The following is a 20,420-nucleotide window of genomic DNA, read 5'->3' as shown; positions in this document are numbered from 1 at the left end:
GAAATGTATTCTTCTATATTACAATGATTGATGAAGCACGTTTTATAGTAATTCACTACTTACAATAATTTTAATTTAATATTAGGACTTATAACTTAAGTTATAACTTTTGGGTTCTAAATTCTATGTAGTACCTATATTATATTTTTAAAAATTAATCAATTACAATTTATTATTGTTAACTTATAGAACTAATAATATAATTAATTAAATTAAAAAACCTAACATTATGTATAGAACAAATTATTTTATGTTGCTTTTTGTTCGTAGATTCACATACTATATTGAGCTATTACACCTATTTTTCTTTTATAGGTATTTGCAGTGCCACACGTGACACGTAACATTTTACTCTCACAACGTCATGTAGTCGTACATGTAGGGCACCAACGCTTCATTACAGATTTATAAACCTATTTACTAATAAAATATGTACATGTCAATAATTGTGATGTGTGAATTAGTAAATGTCGTATGGAAGCGTGTTATAAAGAGTGTTGTATAAAAATATTAAATTGTTGTAGCACTCTAAAATAGTATAATATTATTATAATAATAATAATAATAATAATATCAGAAGCATAAGTATCAAGTAGGTATAATAGTAGGTACTCTAATATAATATTAAAAATATATTGTAATAATAATATATGCAGCGGCCAGGCGGTTGTCCGAAAAGGCAACGACGAATCGCAATGGTTGACGTGCCGGCGGCCGTTGTTTTCACACGACGCCCGGACGCCGTCATCAATAACAACAACAACAACAACAACATTACAATAACAATAATAACAACACCAAACACCGGCCCCCGGCGAACGGGCGATGTCGACGAGCTCGTGCACTCGCGCACGCGCTATGGTCACGGTGGTGGTGCCCGCGTCGTCACCGTCGACCATGATGATGGCCTGGCGGGGTGGGACGGGATGATATTTTCTACTACGCACTTTACGCACTTGCGCACGCACACGCACTCGATGCGAGACGCCGACGCGTCCGAATATTGGAACCTCCTTGTTTCCAGCACTCGCCGGTACGGAGCGCGGCCGACCTTGACGGCTGTCACTGTTATTGTTTACACATCGGGACGCACAGCTGTGTCCAATCGGAGCGCCCGGTTCGTCAACTGCGCAATTCCGTCTGGAAGCGGCGGTTTTGCTTTTGCGTATCGGCGGATCCCATCGTCCTATCGGCTTTTTTTCTCACCGCACACATCGTCACCGCCGTCGGTTCCAACCACACTGTCTGCCAGCCATCGTCGAATCTTTACAGTTTTCCATTCGTTTAACCCTTAGCCTTTTCCCGACAACAGTTTCACAAGCGTTTTTTTATGTAGTAACATTTCGTTTTGTATTGGTTTTTACGTTGCGCGATTCTCGTCTTTGTCTCATCCACCGTAAAGACTTCAAACGCCTAAACGATCCACTCCTCTACCTCCTGCTCATCCCCGCCGTGTACGTGCGCAGCGTGGTGTCACGCCGGTACCCCTATATCGTAGACATTCTAACGGTGTCTAGCAAAACCGAACCGCCAGCGCCATGGCCGAAGTCGACGACGCCGTCATCGACGTTGTAGCGTCCGAGGTGATCAATGGTTGCACCATCACCGGCGACAGCGACTATTCGGACAAGGCCGTGGACCCGACGTCCGTGGAGATGCGCGTCAAGCGCAAGGCCAAGCGGCTGGCCAAGTCTCTGTCCCGGGACAGCGGCATCGTCAACGGGCACGGCGGCACGGCCACCGTGGTGCAGCTCAAGCGGCGCTGGAAGAACAACAGGAAGTCCAGGAACGGTTTCACCAAGAGGGGAGAAATCAAAAAGGGTAAACCTCCTTTCCGTTGTGTTCGGTTATCCGGCACGAATGTTATGTGTATTAATATCATGTCATTTACACGTCGCGTAGTAATGCACACGTCACGACCATGTGCTTCTTGGAGACGCCGCGTCAGAGACCGTATGAATTGTTGTATGATCCGTTCCCTAGGTTTGGATATCGTGTGTGTGGTGTGACCTGTCTCGTCTGCTGTTGGTGTCGGAAGTGTGATTTTAAACGACCGTTTGGTATAGTTGCAACTTAAAACCGTTTTTTAAATATCGGGACATATACTATATATAGAATATCTCAGGTATTACGTCCACTTGGCATAATTAACGTTCAAATGTATGTATATATGCACAAAACCGAATTTATTAATAGACTTGGGCAAAACAATTTATTCAACTTTGGGTACCTTCTGAACAAATAGATTTAATATAATTAGGTATTGTTACGACATAGCACACGTTATACCTTGTAAAGAGTTTATGTGAAACTTATTTCCTTGAAAGTTTGAATTAAAAATACTTCGAAAAAAAAACATCTTTTAACATTTCAAGTGTACCTATGTGGTTTCTATAGCATTCGTTTTTTTATTTAATTATTTACTAGTTTTAAGAGTCCACAAATAAGAATTAATTACATAAACTTTTATCAATAAATTATTGACAACAATATCGATAACAATAAATTATTGATAATTTTTCTATACCTATACACACAAAACAAATGTAATTATACCTATTTACATTTTTAATCTGTTTATTGAAGGTCAACAGTATCAAATTAATATATTTGAACAAATTATAGTACAGTTAACTATTAATTAGGTATCTCAATTTAAAAAAATTGATATACTTATATTATATTTATCAATATCAAGATAATAAATATTAAAGTACATTTCAATGAAGTTATGATGTACATTATAGGTACTAGTTTTTTATATTGCTGGGTATATTTAATTTATGTTTTTATTCATTAATAATTTTTATATAATAGTTTAAAAATGTTTTTCTGTAAAACAATGATTTCTTACATTGTAACTTGGATAAAAATAACCTTATAATAATACTGTCTAGTGTGGGATATGCTACAGACACTGAATAAAATTATGTTCATAATATATAATAAACAGTTTTTTTTTAAATTTACAACTGTTGTAGATTTAAATATTAATTTAATATATTTTCCTATAATTTATGGCTACACTTATTTTTTGGCAGTGTTTAAACATACAATATATATTATATATAGCTATATTTTGTTTTATTTATTAGGTGGTGCTGGTGGCAAAGGTGTTTGGGGAAAGTTAGGTGAAGAGAGTGATATGGATGCTGCTATTGATATGAAGGATCCTAATTACGATAGTGATTTGTTGGATGATGACAATATTGTTCTGCGAGAAATCACCCCAGAATCATCCGATGAAGAACTCAAGGTAATTGTTTAACTATAGGTACTTAACTATTAATCATAATATTGTATAAATTATATTTAAAACTTAGTTTTACAGCTTTAAAGATTGGATTTGTTTAAGTTACTTTAAAAATTATTTAATTTAAGATACCTCTATCTAGATTATTGAAATAAGTGGGTCTTATAGTCCAAACATTTCTGACCAATACCTTTTTTAGAATAATTGACTTATAGATTCACGTTTACTTATATTCGGATTAAATTAATTAATATCAATAATCATTCAACCATTTTGAGTTGTTTGCACAATGTCTTATGTCTTATGTTTTATTTTTTAGAATTCCATTACCTTTAATATTCTTGAGTATTATGAACATGGTGATACTGATGAAGCGGCAATGACACTAAGCGATCTAAACATAGTTAGCAAATGGCATTTGGTTAGTGTTATATTTTTCAATAATAAAGAAACATTTTTTTAAATCTCGTCTTTTTATAGATAACTCAAGTTGCTGTTGAAGTAGCTCTCGAGCACAAACCATCTCAGAGAGAGATGACATCTGTATTGTTATCAGATTTATATGGGCGTTTAATTAAGCAAAAGGAAATAGCCCAAGGATTTGATGTTATATTGGCTAATCTTCCTGATCTCATTCTTGATACTCCCGACGCTCCTATTGTTGTTGGTTGTTTCTTAGCCAGAACCATTGCAGATGACTGTCTCCCACCAAAGATTATAGACTTCTTCAAAGAGAAAAACTACAGTGATTTAGCAAAGTAAGTAAACATAGTATAACAAAATATGTGTCCGTAAATTAATTAACATACTTTTTTTCAGTCAAGCATTAATCAAGGCCCACAACTTGTTGAATATAAAGCATGGACTGACTAGACTTGATAATGTTTGGGGTGTTGGTGGTAGCCTGAGGCCAGTGCAGTATCTTGTAAGACAAATGAACATGCTTTTGGATGAATATTTGTGTTCTGGTGATTTGCAAGAGGCCATCAGATGTATTTTAGAATTGGAAGTACCACATTTCCATCATGAACTTGTTTATGAGGTTTGTAATATTTGATTGAACACCAATATTTTAAGTTCACTATTTTAGTGCATTATAATTAATTTTGTGATGATAATTTTATTTCCAGGCTGTTGTTGATGTTATTGAAGCTATGAATACTCATACCGAAATTTCTATGTGCAAATTACTTAAAGCATTGTATGATGCTATTATTATAACTCCTGAAATGATGAACAAAGTATGGCAAAACAAATTAAAATATTTGCTTAAACCTTATTTAAATTATAATTTTTTTTAGGGTTTTGATAGAGTGTTTGATGTTCTTGATGATATTTCTATTGATGTTCCATTAGCATCTGCTGTCCTTGAACGTTTTTTGGATAAGTGCATCAATGCTGGATTTTTACAAAGGGATGTGTTGCATAAAATACCAACAAGGTACTATTTAATATTAATTATAGGTATTTGAATATTGTGTTATATTCATAATTACTATAATATTGCAATTATATTATTTTTAGAGCATCTCGTAAGCGATACGTATCTGAAGGTGATGGTGGTCGCCTCAAAGAAGCATAAAAACTATGATAAAAGAACTATTAACAAAACCTATACTCCTCTTCTCCTCTACCTCTAGAGTACAGTATTTTTTTTTCTCAACTTGTTGTTGATTTTTTTTTTGTCATTGTCATTATTTAATAAGAAGTTAATTATAAAATATTATTATTTCATTACAATTAAAATTGACCTTAAAACTTAACACTAATTTATATATGCCAATGCTATTTTTAGTAATGTAAGTAAAGATGTGTTAGATATGTTAACAATTTTATCGCTTAGCTGTGTTATTATTATTATTATGCCAGCTAAGTTGTTGCTTATCAATAAAAGTAAATAATATAATATTAATAATTTAAATTAATTTGTCATGAGTTTAGGATTGAATATCAGCAATATTAGTTTTCACAATAATGAGAGTAATATGAATTAATTATTTATTATAATATTATATTCATGTTTGACTTATTAGTAAATACTGTACTCATTAGTATCATATGGTCGAATGAATTAGGGAGTTCTTATAAATTTTAGGGTAACGTTTAAAAAAAAAAAAACCACTGCTTGATTATTACATATTTTATTTTTTTTATTGTATAATTCATTGGCTTATTTTGAGATAGTTTATACAAATTATTTTTTTCACTACTTTTTCATGTAAATTTTTTTGACATTCTAAATTTACTATTTATGTATTTTGTTAAAATGAGTGTATTTTCCAAATTAGAAGAACCATTTTCTAAAATATTTGTAATGAAATATTGTATTCTGTTTAGTACAAAATTATATAATATAGATATTATATATCATTCTTAAGCAATATTTTTTATTATTATACAAATAATGCATTATTCCTAGTGAACCTTATGTGTATCAATAAAGTACTGTATTTAGCTTCAGAATAATATTAACTATACTCTATTCAAGTTAAGAATTATACTCAACGGCGATAGTGTTTGTCACCTTCACTTAGTAACCCCCTGTATGCCTGCTGTGTAAGAATATCACAACTCAACGCACAAGTTAGTTACTGGTGCAGTTCTTAACTTGAATGGAGTATTCACATGGACATTTTATAGCTCCCTAAAGGCAAAATTGTGTGTTCAAATTTACAAAATTAGTACATTTATAAAAAGTTTTGTATATTTGATATTGATGTTATATTGATAATATGATTTACTTTTTATATTTTACTACATAAAGAAACACAAAAATAATGTTATTTATATTATCAGTTGTATTGATTAAATATAGGTTAGTGGTTTTACTTGAAACAATTTTTATAAATGATGCGAACATTTTTTAAAGCGTGTGTAACATTAAAACATTTTCTACAATTATTTTTTGAAATGAAAAAGTATTATCAATTTTGTAATCTACATTGTACCTCTTGCTCAGTATAGCTGATTATGTTAATACTTGTTTTTCCTATTTTAGAATAAAGAAAAACTTAACTAAAATAAATTTCATATTTACTTACCCAAGTCAAAAGTGAAAAAGTCTATTTCTTATAATCATAAGTATAAAATATAAAATGGCAATTTATGTTTAAAAGATTCTTTTAAAGCATTATATTATATTATGTTATAAACCATACATGTACAATATACAAATTATTCACCTACACTCTTGAGTCACTAGTCAGCCAAGATATTGTGTTAAAATGTAAATGTAAATATAATCTACAACTATTACACATACTTACTAATAAATCAATGGTAATATGTTATAAACTCATACAAAATAGGCAATTTATACTATTTTTGTTTCTATTACTTTATTATTATATAGATATGAGACCTAAGAATATGGTACAGGTGATGTTTCTTCATATAAGACCACATAAATAATATTAATTTGTTGGTAATTTATTACATATTTAAAAGGAATAATAATATTATAGTTTATTACTTAACTATCTAAAAATCTGTGTATCAATAGTGCAGAACTCGTCGCTTAAAACGTGAATATGTGTTTGAATAAAATTGGAAATTATTTAAATAGTCAACTTGTGACAAGTATATAATATATTCCATTGTCTGTATAATGCTGAATTGCGAACGCAATTTAGGACAATTTTCTTAAATTAAAAATCACTCGGGTACTAAACAAAAACGTAATTTCATAATTTATAAAAAATATTTTGGCGGAGAATCGGTTTGTACCTATAGAAATGTATAAGACAAGGATAGTTACCAATTTTGTGTAAACAATGAATATACAAATAGTTTCAAACCAATCTATATAGGTTATTTGTAAAAGGCAATGTATGTGTGGTACTGAGGTTGTATATATTTTATATATATAAATATTTTTTTTATAATTTTATAGACTCAAAAACTACTTGACCGATTTTGACGAAAGCATCAAAAAAGACTGTTCTAAGATGCCTCGACTTTACTTAGACTTAAGAAAGCAGTTTGACCTACATCCAAAATGTGGCGGAGAACAAACTAAGATAAAAACTTAGTATTTTTTTGTATAAAATATAAATTGCTACACTCACTCACACCTATTTAAAAACGGTAACAACTAGCAACTGAAAACACTTACAGGAATGTCTAATAACTTATTTTCATGTCACTAACAAAATAATATCTATATTATGTACTTGCAGCGCCATCTCTTGGAAAGTAGTAAAAATAAGTATTGTTAAATCTGTTTTGTCAGGTCATACAGCTTGCAGCTTCGTTCAAACAATCTGTATAATATAATTCTAACTATAAAAAAGCGGGTAAGTGGATGTCGGTCTGTTGTACAGTAGGTTACAAGAGGGTCACTATAATGGATGGTATTAAATTTAAATCCAATGATATAATATCATTGTATACGAAAAACGATTCTCATCGAAGACTGTCTGTCAGCCTATAATATTACCATCATACTCAATGATATTACTAAGTAGGTATATTATTTTATGATATTATTGTGATTAAAGTAATTCATTTTAGTATTAAGCGTTTAACTACTACAGTAAGTTAAATTCATTTTATGGTCATTTGTTTTTGAGTTACACAAAAAACCAAAATCGATTTTGTCAAAAGCCTATTTTGATTAAAAATTCCCATTTTTGCTTAATTTTTTATTTGTGTTTCCCGGCGCTTTTGAAAACTATTGGGAATTTTAAATTTTTACTTACCTCCTCAATGCACCAACTAGATTCACTTCCCCATCGAACAAGATACTGAAGTTGAAAATCGAACCATCATTTCGAATACTTACTCGCTCAGAGTCTTAAAATAATACTGTTCGAAACTGGAGTTATTACAGTTTTGATCTAGATGTGTTACAAAATCAACAAGTGTAGTGTTATTTTTATAATATTGAAACCGGACGACGGCTAATTTAATATAGATAATTGCTCATTGCTTACATAAACTTTTGGATGACAGTTAATTTCAATTGTAATTTTATAATTCCTAACTACATTTACCTACCTATATAAAATTATAGTTTCTAGCTCACCCGAAAGTTACAAAGTATAATTGCCTCATATAATAATGCAATACGAAGATGGTTGATAATATAATTTACAAAACACCAAAATATAGTAATTAGTAATCATATTAAAACTTAAACACCGTGTACCCCATGAACAGTAAGAGTATTCAGACTTATCTGTTGTGACGAATGTATACATGTTTGATGTTTTAAATTATAAACAACTATAGTAAGTCGCACAATATTTATTAAGGTAGGATGTAGCCGTGTAGGCATAACTATACCAAAAGATAAATATTTTATAGTCGTAAAACAACACGACTTTAATAATTATAGTAGGTACGTCGTCGGTAATCCTATCGTTTTACACTTTTACGGTATTTGCTGTTTATTATTCAGAATAAAAATAGTCTGTTATTTTAGATAATATTTCACTATATTATACCTGCTGGCTACTATACTACGGATTACAAATTATTACAATATCTAATAACTATACAATAAGAATGTACATTTTAATACAGGTTTTGAATCATAAACCATAATATACCTTGTAGACCAATCGTTGGTGGTTATAAAAATATAATAATAATAATAATAATAATAATAATAATAATAGGTACAAATAAAAGATTATAACATACATACGATTACATATTTTAGTCTGTTTAATTTATAAAACAAATCAGTATCATTATTTATTGCCTATGATCATTGTAACATGTAATAGCTTTTTTAGTGGCAGCTAACTGTTAAAATCATACGTTAGATTCCAAAAAAAAAGCTTTAACCTTGTTACATAAGGCGTATAAATAAAACATAGTAAAATACCCGATCCACAGTATTAATGATTCGAAAACGTTGAAAATTATAATAATAACGAAAAAATAAACCATCACGATGTGTTTATTGCAAAATACTAATGGTCCAAATGCACACGATGGATATTACTTTTCCAAATCGTAAAGGAAATGATTCCATCCTGTTAGATAAATAAAAACCGATTGACGAGTTATCTTTCGGAAAAAAAACAAACGAAATCTGTTATGACTCAGTTATCATGTATTATTTTTTTCTAAAAAGCGGTACAGAATATTATAATATACTAATACAGTACAGTAAATTGGGTATAATCTAAAATGTATAATTTTTTATTCAGCCAATGAGTGGAGTTTATACAATATGTTATACGTATCATATTCGTTCGATAGTGAAATAAAATGTCGAAAATAGAAGATAATATATTAATATATTATAATATAATATGTGGCCACGCCGTGATTTTAACAAAAATCACTCATTATTTAAAAAAAAAAAAATTTATTTTTAAGTTTTTAAATGTTGCAATATTAAGTTATTAACTATAACATATTTTTAATTTCATATTCCGAAGCAAAGGAGTATTTTTATGCATAAAATTAAATTAAAATTAAATACAGTTAATATAGTGACATAATCTAATATAACTTTATATAGGTACCTAAATAGTTTAGATTGACATTTTGCGGTACCTATATTATTCACTCCGATTATCTGAATGTTAAATTTAATAAAGTGTATTGAAATGAATTTTAAGTACTTAACATTGATTATACAATCAATAATACTATATTTAGCTACACTCTTAAGAGTTAAGTCCTATATTAATTGTGCATCGAGGACACGTATAAATTATACATTAATACAGTACGTCAGTACCTACCAACAAATTACAACCTTAATAAGTATATCGTATATGCCCAATATTTAGCTGTATAGTTATGTAGTTGGATACTTAGATCTCCATCGCGGAAGTAATACGAAAGTGATTCCCGCGGCGCCGTCGGTTGAAACCGAAAAAAAAAAATGAAAAAAAAAAAGATACTTAGTTCTTAGATACTAGTTTGAATGTGACAGTAAATAAGTATGTCCTTTAATAAAGACAACAAGTAAAGGCGTCTACCAAATACGTTAGACTTAGAGAGGTATAAATGTGTAATGAATTGCGACATTATTCGATATTAATATGATCTATTAAACCAAATCTAACAAAATTGATTTCGATCGTATTTTTATTGTACATGTAGTTTATAATAAATTATGTACTCTGTACATATGTATATTGTATGGGGAATAAGTATTTGATATTTTATCCGATTATTAAGTATGTAAAGTACCTTTATTGAATGAGTAATGTCGAATTGCATTCGTGTTGTACTTATCTAATGGAAAAGAGTGGCAAAAAGTGGTCATAAATGGCATGACAATTATTGACAATATTGGTTATCTTGACCCTAGGGTGACCACTGACGATATTTAAAAATTAACAAACGGGACTAAAATATTAATTACCTACTTTGAATCACGAGTACCTAGTCAATAAAAAAACAGTTGGTGATTGAAAATAATCTTTGAGAAACTAGTTTCTGCCGATGCATTATTTCCGAGGATAGTAATTATATAATAATAACAATCAAAAAAAATGTTCTAATGAAAAAATGTCATTATTTTCAAATGCCTCTGAAATTTAAATACTTTGGAACCATTATCCTGATCTTGGATTTTATATTTTCGTCCTTGTTTATCTCGATATGATTACATTCGTTCGTCACAACTAGTGAATAGTCAATAACGGCCGTTGACCAGTTTAATTTAAACAAGGAGTACAATTTGAGTAATTTGACTATCCGCTATCCCCTACTAAACGGAATTAAAATCATTTTAAAAATGTTGTCGGTCTGAATTATGCCTCTGATGGTAACAATAATACGGTAGGTACCTACAACATTATATTTTATTATGTTTATACATTATGTATTACAGCTGGTATAATCTGTAAAATTGACATTTAATGTAATATTTACAATGAGCATACAATGAGTGCCGACATAATGTGGTATGACTTGATACAGGTGTATGGCCGACATGCCATTATATTATTATTATAATTGGTCTATACTCTATAATAATAGACCTCGTACTCGGTATTATAAATTATAGTTCAGACGTTCTAATACGGCGTACGGTTTTCGGTAACGGCAGCGACATCTGTCGGCGGCGCGCACCCGTAATAACGCCGCGCGACGGATCTCGGCAACTCGTCAGTGGAGCTCCCCAACCGGCCGACGGTAGATGGCTCTGTCGCGGTACGTTCATTAAACGTTACAACGGGACGCGGGGCGTCGACGTTTTCCGGACGGGCGAAACGTTTTCCTCGTGCCGATTCCACCCCGAAAAAGCGTATCATACATTCATATCTGTGGGCCCATCGCTCCGGTCGACCGCACGCGGTACCGGAATGCCGCAATCCGATGGCCCCAAGTTACGGGGCTGCCACGTTTCGCCGGACCGCGCACTGCATAAGTACCGGTCGACGAGCACCGAACAGTTAAGATCATACTTCACAGGATCATTTCTGTAGTATGCATCGTCCCCTCCAGGTGCAAATCTGGAGTCGTCATTGGCCACGATGATGAGACATCGTCCATGTGCCGGAGCGTGAGGCGGCTGGTAGTCTTCTGCTCACGCAGTTTGGACTATTCAGCGACGATGATCGCAACTAGCTCTTGAGCTAGGAGGTACGTGGACAGTCTGAGTGGTTCACTTTTATCGAATTGGTTTTTTATTTTATACGAGATCAGGTCGAAGGGACACCACTCTCAACCGTCGGAGATGACTCGTCGTGTTACATGAATTATTCAATTATCAAATTTAAATTATCTTATTCATCGTATTTTTTCATTTTAATTCTGTAATATCTCTTGCTATTGAACACTCCTCAACCATTTAATACGAATTTCCGATATTATCAATTTTTCAAAAGCATTCGTTATTTTTATTATGTTTAACAACCAGATTAAAAATCGAAGTCTAATGCGCCCTGTAAAAAAATTAAGCAAATGATGCGATGCGTGAGTTTTTCGTGTTGGGCCATAAGTTAAAAATCGCGGTTTTTATTTTTGGTTGGCGCCGTTGACTTCTGTGCGAATGCAGCGCCCGGTAAACGCATACATTCACGCTCACACTATTATACTAATCGTCATCGTTCACACTCCATTGACGACTAACACGAATGTCATGGGCGGTGCCACGATTTAAGATAATATTATACACTATACAGGTTACTCGAACTCGACGCCGGTGCGTCTTGTCCATGAACTAAGATAGTTCATCGTTCATTAGTTCATGGTCTTGTCGTCTGAGTGATGCACTGATGTCCACGGTTAATCGCCGAAAATCAGCTGTTCACCATAGGAAGATAATACAGCTAGCGCTCTCGGTGTACATAATAATTATACATAAATCGAAATAAAATAATATAATATCTAATATCTATCATGAAAATGTTGTACCTACGTTGTTTGACCACATTAATTCCCGCGTGAGCGCTAACTGCGCTTCTCGTAATCCGTAATCGAGGATAAACACTTGGCATCAAAAATAATGCTTCGTTGAGTAACCTGTATAATAACTTAAATCGGGAGTGGCGCAAACGAAATTGTATATTATTGCCCCTCATTTAAGACACACGAGCAGGGCCCTTAACACTCGAATGGTCAATTATCATTACCTATTTGCGTTGGGAGATTAATTTTAAGTGTTCAACAAATTATATATTATTGTATTATATTATTACCAATGACTTTTTCGGAAAAATGTAATTCAACTTTTTGTATTACTATACCTAATAGTAAATACTAAATATCCAAATGACTTTAATAGCAAGATAAATATATCATACAGTTAATTTGTACATATTTTGTAATATTGACTGATAGACCGTCTTTTTCCGAATCGTTTTTCGTATGCTTCAAAGATTATTATTGATCAATAGTTATCATTGAATTCAAATTTAAGTTGTAACACATACAATACAGTGAATTACTCAATAATGACCTAACCTACTGTACAGCAGAGCAATTACCTACTTCTCCTTTTTTATTACTTTTTCAATATATTTAATAATTTCCGTCAATAAAACACGTTTTATGAATTAATTTTTGCTTTATAAATAATATTTTACACACGATAGATTTTTAAATATTTTTTACAAACATTATTCTTTATTGCATTTTTCGAGATTTTAATTTAAGTTTTTTAATGCAATAAATTGACTGTCCTACGTTTATATTATATTGTATAAGATATTTGTGCACAAACGCATTAAACAATAATAAAATTCGTACTTATATGACAATTTTTTTAAAGGTCGTTTGTGCCTAAACCTAAGCAGGGTTTCAATAGAAATTACAAAACAAATTAAGCATACATAATATATACTTAATTGTTTGAACTATAATTTCTCTAACCTCGAGCTTTTTTGATTCAATGCACTAGTTAACTTTTTAATTTTTATCAATGCACGTATAAATACGCAATAGTCTGCAAATATACGCGCGGAAAATCAGTATAAGTAGGTATGTAGTTATAGTACCATAATTATACAAATTAGTAGGAAATAACCGTATAATTAGCAATTAGTAATTATTAATTACATTGTTATTTGTGATAGGTAGATATAGATGCATAATATATCCTGCAGCTATCCTCATTGGACCATATAATATACAGGTTTACATGGCGCACAGCACTATAAATATTGGCCTTGATGAATGCCTGAAGTGAAAAGGCATAATAATATAATATACCTATGATAGGTACATAATCTACGCGTGGAAACGATCGTTCATTAGGTATACATTATTTGTTTCATGTTTTTCTGTATTATGAACCTATCTAGTATATACACCGACTACACCAAAGTTATGGTTTGTAACTGCATGAAAAAACTATACTGCCAAACAACAAATTCAGCTGCCATCTATCAATAGATTCAATTAAATATTAACAATTAATACGGTTACAGTTGGTATTTTTTTTGTATTAACACGGATTATTACCAGAACGAAACTCCAGTAACACTAGATACTTACTTTGAATTTCGATAGTGCATAACTTTAAGGACAGAGAACATACACTTTACAAAAGCACTTATGCGCAGTCAAAAAGTTAAAAATCCAAAAATATGCACTAAAATGTTTTCTAGCGGCTTAATTAATTAATAGATATTAATAATAAATAAGAACGATGTTAAATATGTCACGGAAAATTCCTCGGTCTATTGGATTGTACACTTAAATACTCAACCAACCCTCCGTCAATACGGCAGTGCGTGGAAGCTTTCAGATAATATAATTGTACAAGAACTGATTTAATAAACGTTGTTTAAAAGAAAATGTGCAAAAAATAGCCAAACAAAAAAAAAAATTAGTTTCTCCCCCCCCTCCCCTTGTCATCACTTTGATAATGGGCGTGTGCTTCATTTCCTATTTGGTATAACTTTCGTATGGGTAGAGCTGTAGAAGAACTAATTGTTTAAGGACTTTGATTTCAGATTCAGAAAAGTTTTAAGTATTTAACTACTTACTTAATGGATATGAATTATAAACTAACCTTTAAAATAAAATGTTTAAACAAAATTAGAAAAACGTACAAATTTGTTATTGTGCCCAGGCACAGATCTAGAAATCCAAAATGGGGGGGGGGGATACATTTTTTCAGAAAATATACAGTTATAATTTTACTACATAATAAATTATATACTATAACAATATTAACAATTTCATTTATACATAAAAAATAAATACATAATAGATAACATTTCCAAGGGGAGATGGGGGGTAAGTTCCTAGCTCCTTAACCAGCTTCTTAACCCCCTCCTAAAACTGAAACTGTCTGTGACATTATCTATAATTTTTTGGTTAAAGAATTTGAACATAAGAGTTTATTTCGACAAAACCGCTTAGTTTTTTAAGAAAAAAAATTATTGGTGTCGTGTTTTTTCAATTATAAAAATAATCATTATAATATCACTTCAATAAATAAAAATTCATGGATATGTTACATTATCACGCTTAAAAATATAAATAGGTACCTAATATCGTAGGTATCTCTGAGTTTTCTCACCAGAAAAACACGGTTATGAATAATAATTTAAAAAAAATTTATAAATAATATAGTATTAGTATAAAAAAAAATACAACATAATATATAGTATTAACGACATAGTATCAAAAATGTAAACATTACTATAACATAACAGCTTATAACGATTTAACTTTGTTGTTTGCACCTCTTTCTGTCACATGTTTACCAATTTTTTGAAATGGAATGTCGATGGCCAACGTCAGAATAACTGACAATCCAGCAATCAGTATCATTTGACCTACGTCGAACTAAAAAACAATAAAATAAATAATGATATTAATAATGTATGCGAATCTGCAGATTTTTGAACACTTCAAGAAAAAACTTCAAACATATTGTGGCGTGATGGGTAAACGGTGAAAAAGACCATGGAAAAAAATATATTTCATTATCTATATATTAACTATGGATTTACTATTATCATAACTACTATCAATTATTATACAAATATTCAGTTAAAATTATAGTTTAATTATAATAGACTAATATTTTGTTATTATTATTTTTGAATATGTTTTAATCGTTATGTAAATTTTAAATCGACTTCCACATTTTTTTTTTAATTTGGAGTATAACCATATGCCGTGTTCAAAGCATCAAATGTTTAAATTATTGTATGTACCTACTGCAATATTCAAGGATGGAAATTAATAAATAATTATATCCATCCAATATTAACAATGATGGATTAATATTTTATTAAAATGTATTTGTTTATTACCATCGTGGCTGTGGTGTTTAAGGACGGACCTCTGGTTGATCCAACGTAATAGAAGAACACAGGATACTGTACTAGGTAAACGGCGTATGATATTTTTGAAAGCATCGTAAACGGCCTACAACACAATAGTCTTCCAAACCAACCTATAAAAACGATAAAATGTACAGTATATTATATACATTTTTATAAGTACAATGTTTTGAAAGTCATAATATTAATAACTAATATATACATAATAAAGTTGCAAGTGTCTATAAAGTATTATTTCAAACATTACTCTAAGTCCACCTGTGAACACTTTTATGCACATGGATTGGAGAAAAAGTGTGTTGGGGGAAGAGGGAATCAGAATTTTCCATTTAAAAAAAAAATGTTTCAACCTTTCACCAATGCTTTATATATAGCATCGTTACTCACCCCCGTGACCATTGTCGGTGGCAATGACGCACCACAGTATGAAAACAGACCAAAGGATGGGTGCGACCGCGTTAAAAATCGCTAGTTGAATATTGTTGTATACATAGTTCATGTTAGACATCTGATAAGGACCAAAAACCGCCAACAGTCCACAAGCGGTCGCTACAAGCCATGTCTTTTTCACTTGCGCCTGAGGTTACAATGAAATGCCAGAGTATTATATATGATGTGGGGAAGCCGTACAGCCTACAGCATACATTATATATGTATTAAATATCCTATATAGTATATACTTACACTGGAAATATTTAAACAGCCGCGTTGCTGCATCCAGTAGCCAACCAAAAAGCCCATTAGATAAACGGTTGCTCGGTGTGTCGGTAAAGTGTACGTCAAGTCAAAAGTACGATTCAATTGTGAAATGCTGTTGTACCAAAGTAAAAAAATAAAACATTTTAGTACATTTAAAAATAATATAATTAATATTGCTAACATTTATAAAAACAGGAATGTCGAATATGTTTTTAAGCTTTTGAAAGGTCGGATAAATTATGGCTAATGTTTAAGAAGAGATATTTTTTATCTAACGTTTTTCTATGTGTGATAACACATTCGTTATAACAAAATAAACGTAAGTATTATTCATTTATGCATAAAACTAATTTCTAATCAAAATAGTGACCTAGTTTAGAGTTAAAACAACCTTCCCAAAAGTAAATATTACACCTTTATAAGAGCATTGCCGGGGAGGGGGGGGGGGGGTTCAATCATAGAACAATTTAGATGCATACTCAGATCCAAAATAAACAACCGTGGCCAAATTATTGTTTACGACTGCTTGATAACGTAGTATTGTCGATGCAGACATGATTGCTGCAATAACGAATAACCCAACAGCTTTACTTTTTCTTAATAAATATATTAATGGGATAGCCATAACGAACAATTGAAAGTCTATGGCAAGTTGATGAGTATGCGTTAAACACTGAAAATAAAAACTATATTGATTTTAACAGAATATTAACATTATAAAATAATATAGCAACAATATTTACCATATTTTTAAAACCAAATAAGTTTTGAATATACAGTAAGTTTCTCCACCAATTCTTGTAACAGAGATCAGAGTGTCGTGTGATGACCATATTCCACATAGGCCCATAATTCATCTGTGGTAAGTATTTAGCGCAAATAAGCATTACCGTAACTAACGTTGCAGTCAATCTAAAACCAAACATTTTTACTGTAAATTAAATTATAATAAAATAATGAAAATAAAATAAATCTTCATTGTTCTGTATTAATTTTTAGATTCTGAGCGGAGCGAGGAACGTAATGGTTTTACAATGATGTTTATTTATTTTTTATTCTGTAAACACTTTTTTTCCCTCTAAACTTGCTCAAAAGTATCAAGTTTAGCATCTTTTCTAAAAGGTTATGTTCTTGAGCTAGTACTTTAGAGAGGTCATTTTTCGATTTTCGAAACGCTACTCGAAATAAAAGCGGTTAAAGGAGAAAAAACGTACGATTTAACGATTTTATAATATTAAATAATTATGGACGATGTTTTCTACCAGAAATATTGCTTCAAATGAAAAATGACAAAAGCTATTTTTTGTTGTATTTTGGATTTTGTTTCTTACGGTTTAAAGTTCGGAAAATGTTAGCCATTTTTGAGTTATTTATAGACATTTTAATTTTAGGAGTTTTTTTGTTGGAATTCGGGTTGTTTACTTTTATTAGCTTTACCTAGGCATGGTAAAATGTTCAAAACATTTGAGCGACTTATATGAGCTTTTTCTTTTCTTTTATATTTTTTTTCATTTTTATGATATTTCCTAATTATAATTATATAAATTACCTATTTATATAAATCGTTCTTAAGTTGTTCTTAAAACTCTTTGTTTATCACCATAGAAATGAATAAAATTACACTATCCTGTCTGAGGCCCGAAGGGACGATGGACAAACATCCACCACCGAAATGCGCTGACCTACTTTTTGTATCTGTTTTAAAAATTATGTACTTAGTCTGTACAAAGTCTTATAATAATATCTTGGTAATATTTAAATGCGTAAAATCAGTGATTTATTCATATACTAGCTTATAAATAAAAAAATGTAAAAATGAAAGCAATATTATCTACTATATTAATTAATATTTTTTGTACCGATGTATTTCTTACAGTTCATTGTTAACAATAATATATTTTTATAATTTATAACTAAAGTAAAAACATTTTATATTAAAATATAACTACCTATTATTAATTTATATTGACGTATAAATTAATTATTTAAAATGTTTAAAAATTAAACTGTGCTATGTGTATTATTCCGACAGTTCGTATTATTTAAATAATATATATTTTTTTTTTATTAAAGCCGCAACAATATTGGTCATTGGCTCGTAATGATTACTATAAGTATAGTTAAATTATTATGAAGTTAGTATTTCTGATAAATAAGAAACAGTTTTAGGAAAGAAAAAGAATAATGTATTCAATCGGACAAAAACCTTTTTTTTTACTTTTAAAACTTCATGTTATTTCTTAAATGATTTCTATCGCCGATTTTCTATTTATTAATAATATAAAAAATACGACAAAAACAAGTATACCAACCGTATATAACGTGAAATAACACTCTTGACCGGTGAAAATTTACTCAATGTATACGCTGCCAGTAAACCACTAATGACCAAGAAAGAATCTGTGTATAAATAAGCCACTCTTCCTGTGATGAGCCACGGTTTTGACATATTCTGTGAAATAAAAATAAAATAATGATATTAGATAAAAACGTGTCATGTATAATGTTAGCCAAGAAATATTATATATACTGACTTCGGACATTTCGGTCTTGTTTAAGTATGGCAAAAACATTTTGGCCATGATCATGTGACACAAAAGCAGAGCGACCATGTTAAGAGCTCGAACGCCTTCTATGCTTTTGAATCCGTCTCTGGTAGGGGAAATAAACAGAGATTTAAAGTTCGTCCTGACCGCAAACGAATTCCTTAGAACACTTGATATTCGGAGCATAAGGGGTGCAGTTCGTTCGACGTCAGCTATAATATTGTACAGAAAATATAAAACGCAATATTACACCGTTATACACAAAACAATTGAAAGGACCTATCTGGTTAAAAAAAAATGTTACGTACGATCGAGTTTGTCGGGGGTGCAAAATGCTCCTTGTCCAAACATTGACATACTTAAAATGAAAATCGCAAACCAAAACCGTACCCAGTCGAAATCTGTTGATTTTTTCGGTATGCGTTTCACCTGACACATGTCGTTTTCAACGAGAACTTCGACGTCTTGGAACTTTTGGGTAGTAGATCCCACCGCAGAGGCCACGTCATCCGGACCGCAAGAGGACGGTACACAAACTCCCCAGTAAACGGTAGAAAACTTTGGTAAACGATGACCAGGCTGAAAGAAAAACAAATTATACACAATGCACGTCGCGCAAAATTTAAGAAGGATTCGATATGCGTGGAAAACTTACGTCAGTTAAATTATTTTTCACTTGGTGGTGAGCACTGATGTAGTTGCTGAAAATGGGATTTTTCAATTGGATCGCGACCAAACAGTATTGTCCCAACATTCCGTTGTTGTCGTTGGCGTTGATGCACTCGTCGAAATCGCCATACTGATTCAAATTGCCTCTTAATATTCCTGATGGTATCTTGGCTGACGAATCGATCACTGAAATTTCGCGGTAATCAATAATCGACTGACGGTATAAATCAGAACAATTATAGGTTTATAATATACGTATTGAAATAAAAACCAACTTTCCAATGCCCATTTGTCTAGATTTTTCACTCCGTCCAGCATATTTTTCACGTCTACACGACATTGGTCGTGCTCGCTGTTCTTGAGCTCATCGTAAAATCCAAAAGGAATCGACTCTAGGCCCGCAGCCCACGCTGCAGAGGCCAGCGAAAAAAGGACGAAAAATATTGATCCTTTCATCGTCGATGGTTACTATTCAACTAATACGTGTACACGCTGAACGGAGTTAGTTATAATATAAGACGGGAGGTTTAGAGG

At 31.3% G+C, this 20,420-nt stretch overlaps 2 protein-coding genes and 1 non-coding gene across 4 annotated transcripts; 2 read left to right on the top strand and 1 right to left on the bottom strand.

Annotated features, from left to right (window-relative positions):
• The first annotated feature begins 1,196 nt into the window (after positions 1-1,196).
• LOC132940954 (programmed cell death protein 4) lies at positions 1,197-5,630 on the top strand. 2 transcript variants are annotated; one of them, XM_061008766.1, is made up of 9 exons: positions 1,687-1,821; positions 1,903-2,060; positions 3,096-3,256; positions 3,573-3,674; positions 3,734-4,011; positions 4,073-4,295; positions 4,384-4,494; positions 4,555-4,694; positions 4,778-5,630. In XM_061008766.1, the coding sequence occupies exons 2-9, from the start codon at positions 1,922-1,924 to the stop codon at positions 4,833-4,835; spliced, it is 1,212 nt and encodes a 403-aa protein (XP_060864749.1). In that variant the 5' UTR covers positions 1,687-1,821; positions 1,903-1,921; the 3' UTR covers positions 4,836-5,630. The 2 variants fall into 2 exon arrangements, with proteins under 2 accessions (XP_060864748.1, XP_060864749.1); XM_061008765.1 differs by lacking the exon at positions 1,903-2,060 and having other exon boundaries at positions 1,197-1,821.
• A 5,994-nt stretch (positions 5,631-11,624) lies between these two features.
• On the top strand, positions 11,625-11,834 carry LOC132942227 (small nucleolar RNA U3). Its single transcript, XR_009664244.1, has one exon. It is a non-coding gene; the product is annotated as a small nucleolar RNA U3 (small nucleolar RNA).
• A 3,235-nt stretch (positions 11,835-15,069) lies between these two features.
• On the bottom strand, positions 15,070-20,374 carry LOC132941613 (nose resistant to fluoxetine protein 6-like). The gene is made up of 11 exons (XM_061009746.1): positions 20,162-20,374; positions 19,873-20,072; positions 19,526-19,796; positions 19,206-19,429; positions 18,984-19,123; positions 17,415-17,583; positions 17,151-17,344; positions 16,657-16,783; positions 16,360-16,549; positions 15,943-16,085; positions 15,070-15,469 (listed from the first exon to the last, which is right to left on the bottom strand). The coding sequence occupies exons 1-11, from the start codon at positions 20,340-20,342 to the stop codon at positions 15,338-15,340; spliced, it is 1,971 nt and encodes a 656-aa protein (XP_060865729.1). The 5' UTR covers positions 20,343-20,374; the 3' UTR covers positions 15,070-15,337.
• Between the last annotated feature and the right edge of the window lie 46 nt (positions 20,375-20,420).

The sequence above is a fragment of the Metopolophium dirhodum genome, chromosome 3 (genome assembly GCF_019925205.1).
Source record: "Metopolophium dirhodum isolate CAU chromosome 3, ASM1992520v1, whole genome shotgun sequence".
Lineage (NCBI taxonomy): Eukaryota > Metazoa > Arthropoda > Insecta > Hemiptera > Aphididae > Metopolophium > Metopolophium dirhodum.
This window is presented reverse-complemented; position numbering and strand designations above follow the sequence as displayed.